The sequence below is a fragment of the Numenius arquata genome, chromosome 1, assembly GCF_964106895.1.
Source record: "Numenius arquata chromosome 1, bNumArq3.hap1.1, whole genome shotgun sequence".
NCBI lineage: Eukaryota > Metazoa > Chordata > Aves > Charadriiformes > Scolopacidae > Numenius > Numenius arquata.
In genome coordinates, this window is record NC_133576.1 from 125822640 (window position 1) to 125841136 (window position 18497).

General features: G+C 37.8%; 1 protein-coding gene across 1 annotated transcript in view; it reads right to left on the bottom strand.

Moving 5' to 3' along the window:
• DYNC2H1 (dynein cytoplasmic 2 heavy chain 1) overlaps positions 1-18497 on the bottom strand; it is a 180898-nt gene that overhangs the window by 142153 nt on the left and 20248 nt on the right. The window contains exons 20-37 of the mRNA XM_074153785.1: positions 17874-18001; positions 15783-15932; positions 14815-15020; positions 13753-13908; positions 13545-13659; positions 13026-13196; positions 12471-12853; positions 11582-11714; positions 11374-11491; positions 11093-11205; positions 10883-11002; positions 5366-5516; positions 3612-3814; positions 2927-3109; positions 2537-2719; positions 2155-2378; positions 1269-1384; positions 236-435 (exon numbers count right to left, since the gene is read on the bottom strand). Coding sequence (XP_074009886.1) covers positions 236-435; positions 1269-1384; positions 2155-2378; positions 2537-2719; positions 2927-3109; positions 3612-3814; positions 5366-5516; positions 10883-11002; positions 11093-11205; positions 11374-11491; positions 11582-11714; positions 12471-12853; positions 13026-13196; positions 13545-13659; positions 13753-13908; positions 14815-15020; positions 15783-15932; positions 17874-18001 — 3053 coding nt within the window. The remainder of the gene's footprint in view (positions 1-235; positions 436-1268; positions 1385-2154; positions 2379-2536; positions 2720-2926; positions 3110-3611; positions 3815-5365; positions 5517-10882; positions 11003-11092; positions 11206-11373; positions 11492-11581; positions 11715-12470; positions 12854-13025; positions 13197-13544; positions 13660-13752; positions 13909-14814; positions 15021-15782; positions 15933-17873; positions 18002-18497) is intronic.

Here is an 18497-nt window from a genome sequence, read left to right on the forward strand (position 1 = left end):
CTGAAGTGTCGGCCAACCCTCCCAGTTTGGTATCATCAGTGAACTTGCTGAGGATACACTCTGTCCCCTCGTCCAGGTCATTGATGAATATGTTGAACAGGACTGGGATGAGTATTGACCCCTGGGGGACACCGCTAGTTACATTCAAAAGTAAATAGAAATGAGTTAAATGTAATATTAGTCAGTTCTAATTCAGAATAACTCATATTGTTTTGTTGCTGTGGTTGATGTTTACCTGGGTGCTTATAATTTCCAAGTTTGCTTCTTCAAAGACTTGTTGTAAAGCTGTAGTTAACTCAGCGTACTCCACATCTTTAAAGTCAATGCCAGGAAATACATCTTTAACTAGTGCATCAAATCGGGCGCAGTCAGCAAATGTAAGCTTTGACATGGTATTAAGTCGCAGAGCTTGAACCACCATGTGACTTTCATTAACTGGAAATAAAAGCAGGGAAGCCAGATCAGTTTAAGCTGTTTGTTGGATTTTTCTTTTTCTTGGAATATATCAGCACTTGAGCCCATACTGCTAAGACACTGAAGGTTGGATCATAGCGCAGACTACATTCAAGTTCATGTACTGCTACTTAGAAGTCAGACTAGTCCCTTACTATAAGTACCATATAGGCTCACAAATGCATTCTAGACAGACATGAGATGGTTATGATGCTGCCCAGGTAGCACACAATAGCCTAGTGGGACTAAGAGTAGCAGCATACGGTAAGTGCACAGTAAGTGCACTCATCCATCCCACACTTAATTCCCACTCATTTAACATCTAAACAACAACAAAAAATAATTTAAAAAATCTTTAAAAAAACAGTCAACCAGTCCAGTCCAATGCATTCCTATCATTTTTACCTGTCCATGTATTTGTCTACCAATCTGAATCTAATGCCACGTGACAATTTCAGCAAACCTCGAATAGAGTCAAAATGGTCTGATGACTGATGAATAATAACAGCATCAGAGGATCAACTTTCCTGACCTAAGCCAAGTGAAAACAAGAGTCTTTGAGAATCACTCAAAATCATCTCTGAATAAACTCCTATATCTATATTCTTATCACATAAAAGCTCAAGCTGGAATATTATAACAGTCTTTTGTGATCTCCTAATGAAGGACAACTTTCACAGATAATTTTTTCTTTTCTAAATTGCCTCCAGATCCAAGTCATGGCTTCTCAAAAACTCCAGTGATCAAGAAAGTTGTAGTGAATGATATCTGTACAATATCCTAAATAATCAAAAGTTTGGCATGGTCAAACTTACTTTCCTGCTTTGCTTCACTTTTCTTCAGCTGATGAAGAAGACTGCCGCAGCCTCTCAAAACAGTCTTCAATGCTCGTAAACCCCAATCATAGTGCTGCTGTGGTGTCAGAAGCTCTCTAAAGTTAAAAACAGCAATATTGTAATAAGATTTAGGTGAAAGCACCTGAAATTTTTGTTTGGCGAATTAATTTGCTCATAATATGGTTCTAGGCAAAAAAAGAAACTGATGAGTATTTGTAGCAACATCTGTAATGCATTTCAGAGATATAAGCAGTGACACTGAAATTTTCAGAGGGACTATATTCAACAGCTAATGTATTTATTATTGTCCCTAACAGCATGAAAACCTCTGAACTTTATACTCTCTAATATTTACACTTATAACCAAATAGTCACTTGCATTTCACAACTTGCAGAGTATAAATGCAACACATTGCCTGTGAGCATTCATATGCCCACATTCATATTTATTGAGCATAACAGGGAAGGAGTACTTTGCCACCTTGAGATTATAATTGCATTCCAGATATTTTCACAGCTGAACCTCCTAATATATTGCAATATTTTTATTTTATAAGTTAAATTAGTATTTATATAGATTTGCATGGTATAGCATTCAGATTTAAGAGCTGCATTGAATGTAAAACTTTGACTCCAAATGTGCAGTTTTATGTCTAGTTTTCTTTCTGAAACATAGCTTTCTGTAATATCCAAGTCATAAAATATTACAGAAAATTTACAGAAAGTATGTGTACATTGTATCCCTACAGTCATGCTTGGAGAAGAAGCAAGATGGCAGCAATACAGCCACAAGGATCAATGCTAAAACAAAAGCAGGAGGGAAGAGAATTAGAAAGGTAACATGACTAAGAAAAAAAAAGCTTACCTTGCTAGATTAAAAATAGCCACTAATTTTCTCCCAAGTGTTTTAGCATCCTTAAAGCCTTCTGAATACAAAATCACTTCTGCAATGAGTTCATTGTCTGGATGAGTCATAGCAACTGGCCTAAAAAGTTGTTTGAGGTTATCAGGCAGTTTTTGTCTTCCTCCATAACCTTTTCCAGCAGGATTCAGAGTAATAAAAATTCCAGAATTGTGATCCATTTCAACCTAGCATTAGAAGTGCATTGTAATAATATATTGTAATATAAAACTGTAGTGAGAAATGCTGGGTGAACTGTGATTAGTTACAGTAGTCAGTTTTAAAGTTTGACCCAGTTGCTTATAGACTATTTTTATAAGAAGAAAATAAGTAAGTTTCACTGTACCTTTTTGCCAAGCATCTCACATACAGGACTGTGTTTCTTCAATGCATGTTGAATTGTCTGAATCTGCATGGATACTGCAGACAGTACAGCTTCCTCAAGTCTATTGAATTCATCAAAACAGCCCCAGGCACCACACTTCACTAAGCCCACAAATATGCGTCCCATCGACTTCACATCAATGCCCTTAAAAGTAAAAAGAATACTATCAAAATTCAAATAACAAGAAAGTAATGAAAGACTGTCTTCCCATCTATTAAAAAATATTTCATTGGAAATATCCACAAATTTCCAACTGAAACTGACAAATTTCCAAAGTATTTCTAAAACATATTGCTTTATGTAGTATGGGCATAGATATCCATTTCCTAAATTATACAGAGCCATATTCACCTCATCACAGTTAAAGACTAACACTTGTCTTCCAAGAAGTCCACCCAAGGCCTTTACTGATTCTGTCTTTCCAGTTCCAGCTGGACCATAGGGATTTCCTCCAAGGCCCATCTTCATAGCCTGAGTAAGAGTTAGGTAACACTTATCTGTCAAAGGTGTGTAAACAAGTTTAGGGGAATTACCCTGCAGAAACAAAACAAATAATATTGATTGGTAGAGAGAAATTATTGAAGATTTAGTTTCATTAATTTAATTCATAAGTCATTCATTTGAAAATATAACACAACAGTCAAGATAACTGTCTCATTAAGTATATGATTTTTTTTACTGTTATGAAGTGTTCCTGATTTTATATCAAATGTCAAAACATTGTATAATTTTTTTTAGAATTATGGAAAAGTGGTCAACACAGATGAAACCGCACTCATATATAAAAGTAGCAAGCATATTAAAAATATTTATATGATAACGTAGTTGCTTTCTATACAACTTACCTTTACCCGATCAATATCAAGAATGAGATTGATTACTCTATCTTTCAGTATTTTCTATGAAGCAGAACGCTAAGGATACATAAAGTTGAAAAAAATGGCAACAGTTGGGAGGCAACAAGCAGCATGAGTGAAATGAGAAAGTGTTTTACACATATACAAAAGCCACCAGATAAAAATTAAAAATACCACACCTGATATTCATAAGTATATTGGAGTTCAGCGTCTACCATTTGAACGTAACATTTCTGGTCTTTCATATAAAATCTCAGCTGCTTCTTCCAAGCCCAGTCTTCAACACTGTGAACCTGAGCTTGATTCAGCTGCTTCACCACATCAATGTTATGAATGATATCAAGAATCAGAGCTTTAAGCTTGAGCTCAAGGATTCCTGATTCTGCAAATAACCAAAAAAAAAAAAAAAAAATTGCATCAGTGTGGTAAGGAAGATACACATTACCCATTCTTAAGTTTGTTGTGCTGCTCTCTAGTATCAGCTGATTTATTCAGATCTCATTTCAGTTATATATAGAAATGTTATTTCTTATTTCAAGTAATCAGCATAAAATGAGGTCCTGACAGAGAATGTGAATCATGTAGTCATTTGGAAGTGATTTTGGCTGCCTTTACACTCCATAGAGAGAGACAGAGGCTCTTCTGGAAAGCAATTTATTCCAGGAGCGTTTACAGCTATGTCCACTTTATTGGTCAGTGTGGCACAATCTGTTAATTCATCTGCTGAGGATCTGAAAACCATTCTCCACATGCTCTGGAGATTTTACCGAGACTAATCAGGGTGACGTGGAATGAATTAGCAGATTTGGTGCATTAAGTGTACTCTGAGAATATATTTTTTAATTTAGTTTCATTTGAAAGAAATTCGGTTTGTGTGCTCTTATACCATTCTATGATGGAAATTAATCCAAAGCACGTGGGGATAATCAAGCAACTCACTCCAAAATCACACCTATTATCCAAACTCAAATGTTACTGTAAATGTATTGTATACAATAAATGTACTGTATACAATAAATGTATGTATACAATAGATGGAATGAATACTCTTCTATAACTGATGACATTTCTCCAATGGCTATAGAAAGAGCACAGAAGGGAGCTTAGATAAAGAAGACTTAGAGACTGCTGAAGGTAGGTGTTATAAACCCTATTCCTAATTAATTTATGAGATGTTAACAGTTCATGAATTCTAAACAAGAATTTAATACAGTAAGTAGCTACGCAAATGTGGTGAAAGATTGCAAACTACATCTGAAATTGAGTCTTTTTATACGTATAGGTTAAGACTCATCTTACCTAACCTACACTATAGAATTTTTACATCTGCAGTAGTCATTCAGAGCCCCTCTTCTGGTCAAAAGGAGGAATAAGCACTCAAAGGCATAGTTATCCTGACCCATTTGGACTGTATAAGATTTAGGACAATCACGTCTTGAGAATAACTAGTTTATTGGTTTTGCTACAGAGGTATTATTAGTAGGAATTATTAGTTCAGAGGCAGATGCATACGTCTAAGATAGATAAGAGAATCACCTGCACAGCTGTACAGACTGTATCAGCAGGACATAATGCACCTCAACTACTCTTTGGCCAGTTGCAGTGAAACATAACACTAAAGCACAGTTCAGTAGGTGAGGACAAATTATCAATAAATATATAAAACAAAAAAATATAAAACATTAAAAAAATAGAGGTTTGCAAATATATAAATGCTCCAAGATAGTTTTTAATCTACATAAAAATCTGTTGTTCCCTCTGAAATATTAAATAAACTAATCTTGACAGTAATAGGTGGCTAACTTTATGTAACAACTTTTTAAACTCAAATCAAGACACTTTACAGATTTCCTGTTTAAATAAACAGAATATTAAATGCTATACAACTACATAGTCATAATAAAGAATTATATATTAATGATGATTTTTATACCTGCACTCCCAGTATCTTCTAAATTAGTATCAATACTAGTATAATGTTCCAGTTTAGCCATGAGTTCTAATTCTAATTGTTGCAGATTATGGTCTTTGATAGCAGTTTCAACATCTTCAGTGAACAGAATTTGTTCTGCCAAGGAAAGAATCTTGGAAAAGAAAGTTCAAATTACATTTTATAAATACAGAAGAGAGAAAGAAAGAAAGGTTTTCGATTAATTTATAATTGTTGATCATGTCTGATATTTAAAGTATTTTACAGTATCATTTTTAAACAACACCACACATTCGCTACGCTCTTAAGAACAAAAATAGCCATCTTAAAACATGAAAAAAATTAGTGAAAACTTGCAATGTAATCTAATATAGCATGTACCTTAGCTGTTCTACAGCATGTGGTAGCAAAATTTTCAAAGTAAGTTTTCCCATTAAATGATGCGTCAGATGGAAACTATCCCATTGTAGGCACGCTGAGCCCATGCTCTACAGGCTCGGGAGCACCTCTGACTGTCACTGATCTGCTAACACGGTATTTTGCATCCTGGTTTCTAACATACCATTTCTGTTCTGATTACTCTAAGTTCAAGGGAAAAGCCCTGTCTGAGCTATGAAGATTGAGTCAAACGTGGAATTGGAAAGATCTGTAACAAAAAATGCCACCAATTAAGTCAATCTGAAGATCTGTAGCAGTAACTGCATTCTGGGGGAGGGAGAGAGTAACCAGCACTCCTGTGAGGGAGTGACAGACAGGATCACTGAGCAAAGGGAAGAGAATCATAGAATCAAAGAATAGTTTGGGTTAGAAGGGACCTTTAAAGGTCAACTAGTCCAACACCCATACAATGAGAAGGGACATCTTCAACTAGATCAGGTTCCTCAGAGCGCCATCCAACCATGGCGCATCAACCACCTCCCTGGGAAACCTGTGCCAGTGTTTCACCGCCCTCAGTGTAAAAAATTTCTTCCTTCTAAATATACCCTCTTTTAGTTTAAAGCCACTACCCCTTGTCCTATCACAACAGGCCCTGATAAAAAGTTTCTATAAGTACTGAAAGGCAACAGTAAGGTCTCCCTGGAGCCTTCTTCAGGCAGAACAACCCCAACTCTCTCAACCTGTCCTTACAGGAGAGGTGCTCCATCCCTCTTATCATTTTTGTGGCCCTCCTCTGGACTCATTCCAACAGGTCCATGTCTTTCCTGTGCTGAGGGCTCCAGAGCTGGATGCAGAACTCCATGTGCAGAACACAGCAGACAGGGAACAATCCAGGAGGTTCCTGGAATGTGTGGAGGATAACTTCCTCGTGCAGCTGATAAGTGAGCCAACCAGGGAAAGTGCCCTCCTAGACCTGCTCCTTGTGAACAGGGAAGAACTTGTGGGGGAAGTAAAGGTTGGAGGCCATCTAGGGCACAGTGATCATGAGATGATTGAGTTCTCTATCCTTGGAGAAACAAGGAGAAGGGTTACCAAAACCGCCACCTTAGACTTCCGGAGGGCAAACTTTAATCAGTTCAGAAGACTGCTAGACAAAATCCCTTGGGAGGATGCCCTTAAGGAAACGGAAGTCCACGAAGGATGGACATATTTCAAGAAAGAAGTCTTAAGGGCACAGGAGCAGGCTGTCCCCGTGTGCCGAAAAACAAGTAGGCGGGGTAGGAGGCCAGCCTGGCTAAATAGGGATCTCTTGCTGGATCTCAAAAACAAAAAGAGAGTCTACGACCTTTGGAAGAGGGGGCAGGCCTCTCATGAACACTATAAAGATGTAGCAAAGCTGTGCAGGGAGAAAATAAGAGAGCCAAAGCGCAGCTAGAGCTCAACCTAGCTGCAGCTGTTAAGGATAATAAAAAATGTTTCTATAAATTCATTAACAACAAAAGGAGGATTAGGGAAAATCTCCCTCCTTTATTGGATGCAGAGGGAAACAGTCACAAAGGATGAGGAAAAGGCTGAGGTGCTCAACGCCTACTTCGCGTCAGTCTTTAGCAGTGGAACTAGCTGTTCCCTGGACACCCAGCCTCATGAGCTAGGAGACAGGAAGGGGAAGGAGAATGAGGGCATCACAATTAAAGAGGAAGAGATCAGTGACCTGCTATGCCGCTTGGATGCACACAAGTCTATGGGACCGGATGGGCTACACCCAAGAGTGCTGAAAGAGTTGGCAGACGTGCTCGCCAAACCGCTTTCCATCGTTTACAGGAAGTCATGGCTAACTGGGGAGGTCCCAATGGACTGGAGGGTGGCAAATGTAACACTCATCTACAAGAAAGGCAAAAAGGAGGATCCAGGAAACTATAGACCTGTCAGTCTAACCTCGATACCAGGGAAGGTCATGGAGCAGGTCATCTTGAGTGCCATCAAAACCCACATAATGGGCAACCAGGGGATCTGGCCTAGTCAGCATGGGTTTATAGAAGGCAGGTCCTGCCAGACGAATCTGATCTCCTTCTATGACAAGATAACCAGATTATTGGATGAGGGAAAGGCTGTTGATATTGTATACCTGGACTTTCAAAAAGCATTCGATACTGGCCCCCATACAATTCTTGTGGAAAAACTGGCTTCACACGGCCTGGATGAGCATACGATCCGCTGGATCAAGCAATGGCTGACTGGAAGGTCCCGAAGAGTGGTGCTCAATGGATTTAAATCCAGCTGGCGGCCGGTCACAAGTGGTGTGCCTCAGGGCTCAGTGTTAGGACCATTTCTGTTTAATGTCTTTATTGGTGATCTCGACAAGGACATAGGGTGTATCATCAGCAAGTTCGCAGATGACACCAAACTAAGCAGGAGTGTTGATTCCCAGGAGGATAGGGAAGCTCTACAGAGACACCTAGATAGATTGGAGCATTGGGCCAAAATCAATGGCATGAGTTTCAACAAGGGCAAGTGCCAGGTTCTGCACTTGGGCCACAATAACCCCAAGCAGCGCTACAGGCTTGGGGAAATGTGGCTGGAAAGCTGCCTGAAAGAAAGAGACCTGGGGGTTCTAATTGACAAGCGGCTGAATATGAGCCGGCAGTGTGCCCAGGTGACCAAGAAAGCCAATGGCATCCTGGCTTGTATTAGAAATAGCGTGACCAGCAGAAGTAGGGAGGTGATTGTGCCCCTGTACTCAGCACTGGTGAGGCCACACCTCCAGTATTGTGTCCAGTTTTGGGCACCTCAATACAAGAGAGATATCGAGGTGCTGGAGCGAGTGCAGAGGAGGGCAACGAAGCTGGTGAAGGGCCTGGAAAATAAATCATATGAAGAGCGGTTGAAGGAGCTGGGACTGTTTAGTTTGAGGAAGAGGAGGCTGAGGGGAGACCTCATCACTCGCTACAACTACTTGAAAGGACACTGTAGAGAGGTTGGTGCTGGTCTCTTCTGACAGGTAATTAATGACAGAACGAGAGGAAATGGCTTCAAGCTCCAACAGGGTAGGTTTAGACTGAACATTAGGAAAGAATTTTTCACAGAAAGAGTGGTCGGGCATTGGAATAGGCTGCCCAGGGAGGTGGCTGAGTCACCATCCCTGGATGTGTTTAAGAGACGTTTAGATGTGGTGTTGGGGGATACGGTATAGGGGAGAACTTTGTAGAGTAGGGTAGATGGTTGGACTCGATGATCCCAAGGGTCTCTTCCAACCTAGACGATTCTATGATTCTATGTGGGGCCTCACCAGAGCAGAGTAGAATCACCTTCCTCAACCTTTTGGCCACACTTCTTTTGATGCAGCCCAGGATATAGTTGGCCTTCTGGACTGTGAGTGCACGTTCCTGGTCCTGGTCATGTCCAGCTTTTCACCCACAAGTACCGTCAAGTCCTTCTCAGCAGGATTGCTCTCAATCCCTTCATCCCCCGGCCTGTATTGACACTAGAGGTTGCCCCAATCCAGGTACAGGATTCTGCACTTGGCCTTGTTGAATCTCATGAGGTTCACACAGGCCCACTTTTCAAGCTTGTCCAGGGCCCTCTGGATGGCATTGCATCCCTCAGGTGCGTTAACTGCACCACTCAGTTTGGTGTCATTGGCAAACTTGCTGAGGGTGCACTCACTGAATTTCACTGAATTTTTTTTAGAGTTGGAAGGGACCATATAGATCATCTAGTCCAACTCCCCTGCCAAAGCAGGATTGCTTACAGAATGCTACTCAGGACTGCATCCAGGCGGGTCTTGAAAATCTCCAAAGAAGGAGACTCCACAACCTCCCTGGGCAGCCTGTTCCAGGGCTCTGTCACCCTCACCGTGAAGAAATTCTTCCTCATATTCGAGTGGAACCTCCTATGTTCCAACTTGTGCCCGTTGCCCCTCTTCCTGTCACTGGGAACCACTGAAAAGAGTCTGGCTCCCTCCTCCTTCAACCCACCCTTGAGATACTTACAGGCGTTAATAAGGTCTCCCCTCAGCCTTCTCTTCTCCAGACTAAAGAGTCCCAGCTCTCTTAGCCTTTCCTCATAAGGGAGATGCTCCAATCCCTTAATCATCTTTGTTGCCCTTCGCTGGACTCTTTCCAGTAGTTCCCTATCCCTCTTGAATTGGGGAGCCCAGAACTGGATGCAATACTCCAGTTGTGGCCTCACCAGTGCAGAGTAGAGGGGGAGAATGACTTCCCTCAACCTACTAGCCACACTCTTCCCTATGCAGCCCAGGATTCCATTGGCCTTCCTGGCCACAAGAGCACACTGCTTGCTCATTGTCATTTTGCTGTCTACCAGGACTCCCATATCTTTCTCTTCGGAGCTTGGCTCCAACAGGTCCACGCCTAACCTGTATTGGTGCCTGACATTCTTCTTGCCCAGGTGTAGCACCTTACACTTTTCCCTGTTGAACCTCATGAGGTTATTCCTTGCCCAGCTCTCCAGCCTGTCCAGGTCTCGCTGGATGGCAGCACGGCCCTCCGGGGTGTCAGCCACCCCACCCAACTTGGTATCATCAGCAAACTTGCTGAGGATACACTCTGTCCCCTCGTCCAGGTCACTGATGAATATGTTGAACAGGACTGGACCAAGTATTCACCCCTGGGTCAATTGACCACTCGATCCCATGTCACTGATGAAGATATTAAACAGTACTAATGCCAGTTGCCAGTTTGGACCCCTGAGGAACAACACTTGTCACCAATCTCCATCTGGGCAAAACTATTCATGTTCATGTCTATTTCTGTTTATACAGCTAAGCTTTAGAAACTGTATTTTAATGAGATTCAAAAATGGGTTTTTTATGTTACTAAGTCTTAGCAGACCTGCATTTAACATTCACTACCAACTAAAATCAAGATTTACATCAAATTTAATAAATAGATGGTTGTTAGATCAGGTGTGATGTAAAGCACTTGAGTATTTAAAATGTTTACCAAAGAATTATAAGAACACATATTTTTAAGAATTTCTCTACACTATAAATGAATAAAATGCATTCGTTCGGAGTTATTTTCTTCCAAATCCCTATGTATACTTCTTTATGAGACTCCAAAAAAAAAAAACTTATTTGGTAAATCTAAGACTACACAGTGGTATTACTGGATCAATTACTACCTGGGAAGGAAAGAGCGATGGATCAATTGAACCTTGTGATTTTTTTCCAGCATCAACACAGTCAACTAACATTTTTTTCAGGGTATCCTTCATCTCCAAAGCCAAACCGTTTAGCCATACCTGACAAAGAGATGAAAAAAACCTCAAAAGTTACATTACAAAGTAACTTCTCAAAGATGCTTGAACTATACTTGGATGTGATTTTCTTACCTCCACATCATTTGACAGAAGAACTTTATTTCTAAGTGGCACAGTTTCTCCTTCTACGGACTTCATGGCAACTATGTACTTAAATTCTTCATCAAAGCTCACAGTATTAATGCCTATTAAGCAGAAAATAGCAATGACATTATAAATTGTTCAAGTCAAACATTAATTCCTTAGTGTCTAGTAGCAGAAAGAGAGAAAAAAAAGTTTGCAACAGATTATTTAGTTTTGAAGAGCCTTATTTCTAAGTAAGTGCACTTCACAAACAAAGATTAATGCATTACCAGCAAAAAGTTTCTTAAGATGAGACTGGATAACCAGAGGATTTGTGGACTGTCCTAAAATTTCTAATAAGTCATCATCTCCAATGAAATAGAATCTTGGAAACGCTGAGCGCTTTTCCTATATAAAAACAAAATAAATCAGTTTCATTTATTTAAATTCAAACTTGATGACTTTCTTTATAAAGAACTATATTAATGTCAGCTGTACCTCCAAAAACTCATTCAAAGATCTCTGACATCTCTGAAGTTGGTCAAGTATAGTAATTAAGGTATTTCTTATTCCTGTCCGGGCATTCAGTGATGTTATCCTATTGTCACTCTTGATATCTGACATAATGGATCTTGACAGAAAAAGAATAAATAATTTATAAAATAAACATTACAATTTTAAACTGAATATGGTATGCAATTAGTTATGTAAATCAAAATTAAAGCACAGGTAATTCATATAAATATCTGATATATAACTTTAAGTTTTCAGTATTAATGATGAAACATTTCAGAATTGACATCAATGTCTGTCCAATATAATTTAATAACAACTGTTTCTTGCTAAAATTTCTCTACCCAAAACCAAGAAAATTCAATTCTTGACTTTTCTTTCCTTCTAGAAGTCATTCTAACTCAAATCAAGACAGATAATGGTACATACCTTTCTACATTTCTAAAATCTCCTCCCTTTTTATCTCCTTGACTTGTTTGGAACAAATAAACCATCTGTTTCTCCCAAAAGTCCATCTGTGTACTTTCTCAGTGAACAAAGTGGTTGTCTTCAACAAGAAATGATTCTCAAAAAAACAATTACATAACATGTACTTCTGTTGAGAGGACTGATCTTGTGTTTGACTGCCTTGCTTGCAATCTTTGACATTTCATGTGATTCTCTTCTTCACATGTATTCCATTAAATGAAACCTACATTATTAGCTTTATTCAGATCTATGTCATTGTCACACATCTACATCTACTGAATTTCTGTTGCTGACCTTCACCTCCATACATATTCCAATTGTTCCATACATTTTCACTATGAAGAAAGCTCTAGCCTACCTGCGTCAAAGATACTACAAAAAATAAGTCACGTTCCATAATACTAACCTAAAGTCTTCATCTACTCTGTTAAAACGAGCCTGTTCCTTGGGCAGAGCTCCACGACCGAATATCGGTTCCAAATAGACCCACTTCCTTTGAATTTGGTTTAAATTCTGCAGATATTCATCCAACTCAGCCAGCTTTTTTTCCCAGATGGACACTTTATCTTCAAAACCTTTGTAATATGGAGAGTCCTTGAGGGACTGTAGAAGACAGCGATGATCTCCAACTTGGTTGACTATGTCCTTCCAGTCTTTAATAAGCCTGATAGTCTTGCCTTGGCTATCTTCATAATCTGTTAATGTAAAGACAGCTCCAACTCCCCAGAGTTCAAGCTCACGTAATGATTCTCTGATTGTAACTTCACCTTGGGCCCGAGAATTCAAATCCTATGTAAAAGCAGAAACAGATTTAATTTGAAACTACAGAGCTTGCAATAAACTTTCCATTCAAAAAAATAACATAAATTCTATTTCTATAGTAACAAAAATATAAGGATGCATGCAGAACAAGATATACCATAAAATAAAATGTAGTACCTTTATTTGAAATGATCCGTACCTTAAGTTCCATTGCTTTTTCTATAATGGCATCCGTCACTTTTAGCAGATCTCCAAATAACAAACCCTCAAGTGTAGTGCCTCGGGGAAGACCCAGAAGACGGAAGAGATCTAGCCAATGGTCTGGAGAAAGATGTTCTCCTCTTACGTATTTTAGGAGTGGAATTATCATCTAAAGGAAAAATGCATATGTGAATTCATCTAGTCTTTATGAAACTTACGTTCTTAAACTGAAGTACCTTTTTTTGGTTCCTGGGTTTAATGTTTAGGAGTATATCTCTAGCAAAACTCATTGCTAAACGTGCATCTGTGTAAACTGTAATGACCCTCCTGTTCACTGCAAGGAACTAAAAGGTGCTCAAAAGTGAGCGAAGTGTTCAAAACAGTATCAGATGATATTTTGTTGAATTGTAACTGATTTTATTCTAAGAACTGAACAATGAGCTACAGAATGAAGAATAATACTGAGTAATACCAAACATTTTTTGTTTTATACCCCTTTTTGTAATTATCATCTTACTTTATATTTGTCCACTTCTTTTTGCAACTTTACTGTCATTACAGTATGTTCTTCCATCTTCCTCATCTTGTCATGCCAGTTAAACAAAAACTCTTCAAATAGGTATGTTTTACTCCTGTGTGACAATCAAATAGAAAAAGGTTATAATACCACAGTACTACAACCACACTTACGTGTCCATGAAAAAAATAAAGTAACAAAATCATACCTAAATGTAATCCAGTCTTCTTTAGCTTTTTCCTGAAAACCTTGATAAAACTCTTCATACAATGCCCAGACTTCTGCACAACTCTTAATGTCTTGACATACAACTTTTGACAATGAGAAGTCAGGCTCTTCCAATTTAAAATGATGGCATTCTTCACTGAATAAAAAGATCATCGTATTATACGCTACAATATTCCATTATACATTTATGGTTTAAGAGATGGTATCATATGAAAATAATTATACTTTTTAAAGAAAAGCTATTGGCTTCACTGAAGAACATTTCTGCCAACTGCAATTTCCTTATAGTCTCCTTCTTGAATAGAAATAATAAAGGAATACAAGAGAGAACTCTCCTACACTCTCCCATATTCACAATTATTTTCCATAAACTTTCATTTCTTTCTCATTGAGGAGAAAAAGTGAATTACTTTGTGCCCCCAAAAACAAAGCTTGAAAGGAAATAATTCTTAAATGATTGTTTCTTCCTGTTAGGTAGAAAGAGTATGCTAATTTTATTTACTATCATATTTAAGTGTCAAGCTAAGAATTTAAATAGAAAACTTTGCCCACTTAAGATTTGCAATGAGCTTACTGAAAGCAGGCACCCAGAGCAAAAATCCTTTCCTTTTGCACAACAGTCTATTAGACAGAACACTTTTTTAAGAAAGGGGAGAAGTGAGCTCTCGCTCACTTAAATTACAAGAGGATTGAAGGAATAACTTCCTCTTCTTGGATCAATATCCCAAATCTTCTCCTAGTGAGAATTTCAGAAGTCAGAATCAAGTCTTTAGTGTACAGACACCCTTACACGAAAGCTTAAGAGACTTCTCGAATTTTTCATTCCAAAAAACTCCAGAAAAACTTAGCTTAAGAAATTAATGTTATGTAAAATCAACAAAAAGGACCCTGAACAACTAATGAAAAACACGTAATACAAATAAAATTAAATTCCTTATATTATCTGTTGTGATAAAAATTAGTTAACATTTTCTGAGATACTATTGTTGAAAAATATCCATACATTAATAAGTAAGATGTACAGAGAAATAAACATACATACATGAGCTTTTCTTTCATGGTTTCAAATTCATCAAATTCTTTTTTTTTTTCCTTTATGATCTGAGCACTTTTCTCAAGCACATCCTGATCACCTGTTTCAATGATATCATCACTTGGCTTTAGTTGATCCCAACGAGCTTTAAACTTTTCCAGGTCTTGAAGATATACATTAACACGTGAAATCACATTTCCTTTCATCATTTCTATCTGTAAAGCAAGAATTAAAATGAAATTCCTTCAATGGTTTGTAGCTACAACTATGATCAAAATCAAAGTATCAACTTCAAAACTTGATCAAAACTTGGTAACTAAAACTTGATCAAAATCAAACTCAGAAAACTTCTTGTATAATACCCTAAGACATCGTTCATCTTTATTCTTCTCTTTTTTTTTCCAAAAAGAGGGCGCTGATTTTTTTCATGCTGGTATGTCAGACTGATTTATTCAGCCTATGCTACCTATTTAGCCTGCATCTTATAGCAAATAGAAAAATTGCTATATTTGTATTGCATACTGATATCTTCAGTAGAACTTTTTTAAGGTTCAGCAATTTGCCTATGGACTGGAATTACAGGATTGTGCATAGTTTAGCAAAGTTGTTTGAAAGCAGGTAACAAGCATCAGTGCTAAAAACATTATAAAGTAATACAAATGCTATCTTTTAACTGTTATCCTGTTTTGCTCAGCTAGCTATTGCATCCTTTAAACCATCTCTGTCACCAGAAAGTTGAGACAGAAGTATAACAACGTAACATTCATTTCAGCATCAGTACAAGAGAAGTTTCACCTAGCTATTGTTTAAACAGTTTAAGTATTCTTCCTTTAAAGGTTCTCCCTCAACTCAGTAACGCTGGTGTTAACACTGAACTGAGAACATTTATGGATTTAATCTAAGAAAAAAATACTTCTCCAGACTTACTCAAAATAATTTCAACATTTTAAGGTAAAAAAATTAATCTTCGTTGTTACCTGTTCTGTAATCATAAGCTGGTGGCTTTCCATCATTAAATCAAATTTATCCCATGTAGCTCTTAGGTTACTGATAGTATCCAAACCTGCACCAGCAACAGTTCGCAAAAGTTTGTTTTTATCTTCAGCCTCTTGAAACAGGAGAAAAACCTAAATTCAAATGGATTAAAAATATGTGTGTATGTAAAAATCCAGCAAACCTTGTTTATCCAAACTATAAGTAAATACATGAGAATCATCAACTGTTATATGCTTACATACAGCTGCTTTTTTAATACTGTTTATAGAATAACATTAAAACACGGGAAAAAATAGTGTCTGAGGAATTTAGAGAAATTCTAAATCTTGATCCTGAGATGAGATATACAGAAGTGAATGTTTACTATGAAACAGATAACTGCCTCTTTATATATTGCAGAGATCCGCTCAATCAGATTCGAGAACAGCAGTAGAGCAACACAATTCAGTAAGTATGTATATTTGTGTGCTGAAACTGGCTGGGATGGGATTCATTTTCTTCATAGCAGCTCATACAGTGCTGTTTCAGATCTGTGACCAAAACAACACTGACAACACACTATTGTTTCACCTATTGCTGAACAACGTCTGCACAGCATCAAGGGCTTCTTTGTTTCTCATTCTGTGCCCCCGCCCCAGTGAATAGGTTGGGGGTGCACAAGAGGTTGGGAGGGAACACAGCCAGGCAGAGATACTCCATGCCACAAGATGTCATGCTCAGCAATAAAATGGGGTGGAGTGGGGTTTACGTAGGTTAGACATATTGTTATTATATTCCAGACAGGTTTTCAAAAAGCTTTTAACGCAACCCCTGACCAAAGGCATTTAAGGAAACCTGGTAACCTTAACGTAAGAACTAAGGTCCTTTCAGAAATAATTAATTGGGGTAAAAGATAGAAAAGTGAGATAGGAGGAAACGGCTAGTTCCTGCAATAGAAAAAGGTCACCCATGGAGTTCTGTAGGTACCTGTGCTGGACCGCTCAAGGTGTTTATAGAATAGTTGAAAAAGGAGGCTAACCTTTGAGATGATAAAGTTTACTGATGATACTATGTTTTTCCAGGCATTAAAATAGCTCACCTGTGAAGAACTGCAGAAAGAACTTAGAAGAAATAGTGACTGACAATACCAGTGACAAAAAAAAAATTCAAGTAGATAATAATGAAGTGACATATATGTAAAAAAACCCAAATTTCACATGTACAAGATGAGTTCTGAGCTAATGACTGCAGTTCAGGATTTATATCAGTCAGTTTATAAAAAATGGCACCTTAATCTAAGCAGTAGGAAGTAAATAAAATTTTAGGAGTCACAAAGGTAAAAAAGAGAATAAAAGAGAGAATACTGTTATTTCGTCATAGAAATCCATTCATATCTTAAAAACTGCAAAATTGTGTTGGTCCTGCAGAAAAACATTATTGTGAAAATAGAAAAGACTTACCAAAGGGCAATAAGGATGATCAAAGTTATGGGTAGGTTTATGTGTAAGAAAAGACTACGTGAACTAAAATTCTTCTATCTAGAAAACAGATGGCTGATACAAGACACAACAAAGAACAGTACAATCACGTGTCATGAAAAGGGATAATAGGGACTCCTTCATATCTCTTCCAATGTAAGATTTAAATGGTATGAAGTTAACAGATGGCAGGTGAAAAGAAAGTAAAAAGGGGGGGTCCTCCAGGTAATAAGTAATTGATCTACACTTTACCAGAGGGTATTCTGTATGTCAAAAGTGTATTTGCTTTCAAGAGAAGAGGAGGAAAGGTTGTGCAAGAGAAATCCACTGAGTGTTACTATATGCTTAGGAATGACATAAAACTCAAAAAGGTTCTGGTTGGAGGCTAGAACTGTGGGAAAGCACCCACATGCTACACTGATTTTATATTTTCCCCTAGGCAGCGACTTTATTCTACTGCTGGAGACAAAATACTGTGATACATGGACCAGTGCCCTGACCCTATATGGCTAATGCATGTTCTAAAGTAGTTATACTAAATATAAGTTTCCATACCAGAAAGCAATTACATTTTTTGATAGCTGTTGTTCTGGATATGATTAAATTGTATCTTACCCCTTCTTTTCGTTCATGTAGGTTCAAATATTTCAAATTGTCTTCTGCTATTTCCTCTACAGTCTGGGGTCTAATCACTAATGTTTCCATGGCATCAGTGAGAAATGAAGAAATATCATATAGGTGAGCTATATAAAGGTTGAAAACAAAGTTATAATGGAGAAAATATTTGTAGTAATAAATTTCAAAGCCACACAAATATACTGTGATACAACATTGCCGTAAGATATGATAATGTATGCAAAGTACTTGCTTAAAAAAACTGCAGACCCCCATCTTATATGCTGCTTCAACAAAAATTGCATGTTTGTCTTTACACATAGCCTTTAAATGTAATCCACTGCGTCCGGTGTATGACTTAGACCATAAGTATCAGACTTCCTTCTAAGAATTAAACATAAATACCTACAGCATTTATTTATACACTTTCAAAATCTGTATAGGTCTTTTTGAGGGTAAATGAAGAAAAACAAATGTTAAAAACGCTTTTAAGGTTTTAGGGGGTTTGTTTTGTTTTTAAAGCAACTAGCTAAAGACACCTTGCTTTAAATATTGAAAAGATTCACAAATAAAAGCCTGATTAACCTATAATGTTGTATTTTCCTACCAAGGTAGATCTTTTTG